Source organism: Orycteropus afer, unplaced genomic scaffold, assembly GCF_000298275.1.
Source record: "Orycteropus afer afer isolate SDZICR_OR568_19922 unplaced genomic scaffold, OryAfe1.0 scaffold00013, whole genome shotgun sequence".
In the NCBI taxonomy this organism is placed as follows: Eukaryota; Metazoa; Chordata; class Mammalia; order Tubulidentata; family Orycteropodidae; genus Orycteropus; species Orycteropus afer.
Genome location: NW_006921600.1, coordinates 2337576 through 2343575, shown reverse-complemented (window position 1 = coordinate 2343575; position 6000 = coordinate 2337576). Strand labels below are relative to the sequence as shown.

General features: G+C 38.9%; 1 protein-coding gene across 1 annotated transcript in view; it reads right to left on the bottom strand.

The window, feature by feature from the left end:
• Nucleotides 1-2277: 2277 nt before the first annotated feature.
• GPATCH2 (G-patch domain containing 2) overlaps nucleotides 2278-6000 on the bottom strand; it is a 283303-nt gene continuing 279580 nt past the window's right edge. Inside the window, exon 10 of the mRNA XM_007952496.2 lies at nucleotides 2278-2498. Within this exon, the coding sequence (XP_007950687.1) occupies nucleotides 2278-2498 (221 nt within the window). The remainder of the gene's footprint in view (nucleotides 2499-6000) is intronic.

Genomic DNA, 6000 nt, shown 5'->3' with positions numbered 1-6000 from the left:
ATTTCAAAGTCCTCTGTGAGCCACATGGAGGCCTCTCAGTGTTAAGATTGGGAATTTTATTCTGTTAGCTGAAAATATGAAGATGAATGTTTTTTGGGGCCAGAGGGAAACTAAGTGAGCCTCTTTGAGGTGTTGCTTCAGAAAATTTGTACCTGTCCAGAAAGGCAAAGAGAAGTACTCATGAAGAATGCAATCTTTAAGAAGCTCTTCCATGCCAGTTGGGTAGAGTTTTATATGCACTGCTCTTCTCGACTACCAGGGTTCGTGCACATGTTACAACACAGTGGAGTGAAAAACAGCCAAATTCTTAGCATTTAGGGACCAAAGTCCTCACAGTTATCTCATAGTTTATTATTAGGCCAAGATTAAACTAAACCCACTGCCACTGAGTCAATTCCAACTGCTAGGGACCCCCACTGGGTTCTCCCAAGGCTGTAAATCTTGATGAAAGTAGATTGCTTCATCCTCTTCCCACAGAGCAGCTGATGGGTTTGAACTGTCGACCTTGTGGTTAGCAGCCAAATTCCTTACTCACTATATACCACCAGAGCTCCTAGTTTGTTAGTCGTGGCTCAAAATTTGAATTTTCAAAATTCTAGGATTTTAGAAGTTGTTTAGGCAATCAATTTTTTTTTAAAAAAACATCTTTTGACTAGATCCTAGAACACTATACACTATCACATAGACATTTAAAACCTGTATACAGACAATCTCCTCTACCTTTCCCACCTCTACATAGGTAGCACAAGCATTTTTAAAACACATTTTTTTTTTTATACTGGCAAATTTCTAAATAACAAACTTGTAGAAAGTAATTATAGAACAGTTACTTTGTCCAATAAAATTGTTTCAAAATAGCAACCCAGAAGTCTAAAGTCCCCTAACCACTCTGTCCTTTTAGCACATTACCCCTAGGGAAAAAGACAATTCTTAAAAGAAATGTGCATGTTTGGCAAATAATCAAGGCCTTGCTTTATTTTACATATTTTATTTAGAGGACTGCCCAGAAGTCTGCTACCTGCACAACCCTCCCTCCCTTTTAAAACTCTTACGATTTACACATTTTTAAAACCGACTGTAAAGGGGATTCACATGTGCTATCTTGACCTTTACTCAACCAATAAAGGCCCACTGTAACCGGAAGTAACTGTCAGTCCCTAATAATGAAGGTAACAAACATCTTGTAAACTAAGAGAAATTTAGAATTTCTGACCCTATGATTCTGAAATAATACTAGACACATGACAAAAATGACTTGCTTTGCTTGTTTTTAAAGTAAGAGCTTAGATCTTAGTAGGGGCAGTCAGTACCATTCATCCCTTCTCTTGTTCACTTTATAAATGGTTGGGCCACTGACAGAAATTTCTGAATTCTTGGGAGAACCACTTAAATCTTCCAAGAAATTGATTCAATACTCTACTAATTTAGTCCAATGATTAAAATTTAAAATCAGTTTACATTGTTCTTAAAAAAATATCAACCTTTGGGAAGAGAGAGGTAGGAGTAAGTCTGAATTCATCAAACTTACAGTTCAGTCATGGTGAATTTAAAAAATACATTTTTTTCTTTCCATAATTATTTTATGTTCTAAATGAGGTAAAATTTATACAATCTGCAGTAAAGTGATGTTGAGGGCACTCTGGTGATAATGAGGATGAGGTTTATTTTATCAAAATAAAAACGTCTAAGGGAAACATTAATTGCCATTTATCAGTTGTGGACTTCACACCACCCTATCCAAAGACAGAAAAGTAATTGGTGTATCACCCCATCAGACAATCTTCACAACAAACTCAAAATGAGGGAATATGAAACTAGCAAGCCTATGCAACACAGATTTGCAGGGAACTTCACTGATGCAATAACAGGCCTCTTAGATTATAGGCATGATATGAAACATGCTCCTTTCTGGCCTACCTCCCTCACTTTAGTAATCCGTGGTGGGCTCACATTTGCTTGGACATCACACACATACATGAATCAAGCAAAAGGTAAGTTATTGACATCTGAGATCTAAATAAATAAAAGGGCTGTTCTCTATACCTAGAAATAGCTGGAAATTGCTGAAAAACTTTACAGCATGTAGGTGTTCACTTTAGCACCATGAACTGTGATGAAATCCCATTTCTATCACTGTGGCAGGACTGTATGCACTTACGAAGCTGGAGTGATGAGTCTGACGCATATAGATTTCTGCTCCAAAAGCAGAAGTCATGTTGTAATTTAAGAACAATGGGATAAGCGAATAAAAATCATAAAATGTCTCTTCTTTTCTTCCTAGGTGGGTGTTCCTGAATTGGGGGTAGTAGTCGTGGCAGTGCTTTTTGGTAGAGGAAATCCAAGTCCTAATCCTTTTGGCCGCTGCATGGCTTGAATTGGCTCAGAGATCCCTTTGCCATCTCGTCCCAGGCCTGACCCAGGTGTCCAGCCCATACTCTGAAGCATTCGGTTTCCAATGTTGTTTTCTAGGATTGGCTGAGCATTTTCACCTACAAATGCTGAAAGAATAATATGACAACATACATTAGTACTGACACAAGTAAAGATCCTCTCTGGCTAACTACACCATGATCTCTAAGTTTTTTCAACAAAACACCAGGCAGGGCTGTTTACCCATCTTTGTAACTGGCAATGGAAGAAAAAACTGTGAAGAAAGATCTTGGTGGGAGTTTCCATTCTAACACTTGGTAGTAACTATTTGAGTCTTTGTTTTCTCATCTCATAATACAATATATACTGTGTCACAGAAAGCTGTAAGACTATGTAATGATTTTACTTGTTAAGGTCACGTATATAAAGAAAGTACTCAGTAAACCATAGCATACTCTATGAATGGATTTATCCTCATTGTCAGGTTAGCGTTATGGATAATTCTGAAAATCACCAACTTAGCACTATAATAATTTACATTTGCCCAGGGCCTTGACATTTACAAAACCAGAACAAAACTAACAAAATCAAACAAAAAGCAGAGTTGATGGTATGCTTAATTCCTAGGAATTTACATTTTTATAATATTCTTGTTATTTACTATTCAATCTGTAACTCATTAATTAAACTCAGTTTAATTCTCTTCCTCCTTATCCTTCCATTTTCATGTTTAATAACTGTAGAAACAGGTGTGGAGAGAGAAATGTGTGTGTGTGTCGGTACGTGCATGTGTGTGTGTAGGGAGAGTCCCTGGGTGGCACAAACAGGCACTCCACCACTAACCAAAAGGCTGACAGTTCGAATCCACCCAGAGGCATCTCTGAAGAAAGACCTGGCAATCTACTTCTGAAAGGCCACAGCCATTAAAAACACTATGGAGCACAGTTCTACACTAACATACACGGGGTCGTCATGAGTCAAGAGTTGACGGCCACTGGTTTAATTTGGCTATGCACACAAACACACACACATTCATTCACACACACACACACACACTCATGCTATATGGACTATTTATTTTCTTCCCATTTTCCTTACATCTTTCTTTCATCCTTCCTTCCTTCCTCCTGTCTGTCAACCTATCTACCTTCATTCCTTCTTTCAGAAAAGGAGACTGGGTAGTGCTTAACATGAGGAATAGAAATAGCTGTTCTTTCCCCTATATTCTTAGCAAATATAACTGAAAGATGAATCTATTTTACACGTTTTCTATTTGATAGCTTTTCCAAAGACTGACTTTTAATTTGAATTTTTTTGTAAGTTCTTATCAAGAAAGTTGTGCATACATAGTGTATATATGGGAAAATTTGGAAGAATGACATAGATAATGTCACAGGATTGAGAAATAAACGTTCTCACAAGAACCTGAGATCCCTCCCTCAAGTACAGGCTTAGGAGTGGTCTGTCTGCTCGGTTGTGGCATGGGTTGGCTCTCTTTGATCGGCCCATTTCTGTTCATCCTTAGCAGCAGTTGTTGTTATGGTTTATGAAAAGGGAATACAGCAAATCTGGAGTTAACCAGATAGCAGCATCCAGCCTTCTCAATGACTAGAGCATTCTTATGGTTGTCCCCAACCCCTTACAGAAGAAGGAAGGGATTATCAAGCAAACTACTATTGGAGATTGTGGAGGGAAAAAAGGGAGAGGGGTTACTTTAAAATAACCTTAGTTTCACTTAGAATATTTTTAGCCCGATCTCCTACACATCAGAGGTGATGTCACAAACATAACCAGGATGGAGTAGTTGGTCACCATTTTCCTCTCTAGGCCTCCAGGGATAAAGATATATTGCTTTTCAATTATCTGCATGATGCCTGCTGTATACTAGCTCAGTCTTAAGTATATGAAATGTGGACTGTCTAGATAGGGAGGGCTTAAATGGGCAGCTGTGGACAAGACCACTTGCTACTCTTAAAGGCTTGTGAGTCAGATTTTTCTGTTAGTAGCAACCTGCCCCATCCTCTTCTATCATCATTTTTTTTTTTTCTTCTCTGATCCAGGATTATGACAACGCCTTTTACTCCTCCTCCACCAAAAAACAAAGAAAGGTTGGGACCTTCTGTCCTGCTCCTCTCAGACTATGTTCAGGGTGATAGTACAGGGTACAGAAGGATCCTTGGGCATCATTAATAATAATAATAAAAAAAATATTGTCTTAGAGCATCTGCAGTATTATAGTATTCTATTTCAAGGCCTGGGTGCTCGTTAAACAAATGGCCAATTTATTATTGTACTTTAAGCCGTACATACACATTTTCTTATATTCTTTGGTATATGTATTTCATAGTGTAAAATAAGAAAAAAGAAATGCTAGTGTTAGGTCAATAGTATATCTTCTTGCCTGGATAACAAGTAAGTTGCTTCCCAGGATTCTGACTTGCACAAGATGTTGTTGCTGTTATGTGCTGTCGAGTTGGACCTGACTCATAGCGACCCCTCCTTGGGCTTCCAGGAGGTATCACTAGGGAAGTAGATTGCCCAACCTTCCTTTCGAGGAGTGGCTGGTGGGTTTGAACCACGAGCCCTCTGGTTTGCAGTCAAGTGCCTTAGGCACTATGCTACCAGAACTCCCAAAGAGATGGCCCAGCTACCTGGTGGGGAGCAGCTGGTGGGTTTGAACCACCACACTTGGGTGTGGCAGGTGACTGCCGTAGGCCTGAGGCCATCCCCTAGGAAAAACTGAAAAGTACTAGAGATGAGTTTTAATAACTGAAACTCTTACTGACTACAGAGTAATAGTCAATGATTTTTCAAAATCATCAATGATATTCTCAGTCTTCAGTGATTTTTAGGACTGAGAATAAAATACATTGTTCCCATTTGCTAAATTTACTACAAGGATTAATATTGGGGTACTGTTAACAATGAGTTGATTGTGGACTTAACAAATTGTTTTTTAGCTCAGGGAAACAAGTACAGTACCTCAACCTGTGATAGGAAAACAAACATATAAAAAACCTTCAATTACCAAATAGCTTGAATGGAATTGTCTGATGTCACAGAAAATTTTTTTTAAAAGATTATTTTATTGTGGTTTGGGTGCAAATTTACAAAGCAGATTTATTTTACTTTCAACAGTTCATAGAGATTTGGTTTCATGGCCCTGATTACAACCCCCAACAAAAAAAGCTCTTTTCATCTCCTCCCTGTGACTACTTCCCTGTGTCCTTCTTAACTATGCATTCCTGTCTGTCCAACTTTCCCTTTATGCAAATACTGCCCTTCTGATGTCTCATGGCTGATTGATCTAAGGTGTGCATCTCCCTAGGGTAGGTGGGTATATCATCTTGGGGTAGGTGTTCTGCTTGTAGGCCTTTCTACTGCTTTGATCTAAGGTGTGCATCTCCCTAGGGTAGGTGGGTATATCATCTTGGGGTAGGTGTTCTGCTTGTAGGCCTTTCTACTGCCTGGCTGAGAGCTAATCCACGGACGTGAGTCCAGTTCCAAGTCTGAAGGATAAATCAAGGCCACAGTTTGGGGGGTTCTACCAGTTTCTGTCCAACCAGTAATTCTGGTCATTTTTGTGTTTTTGAATTTTTTTCCACATTTTTATCTTTCCTCCCACTTTAC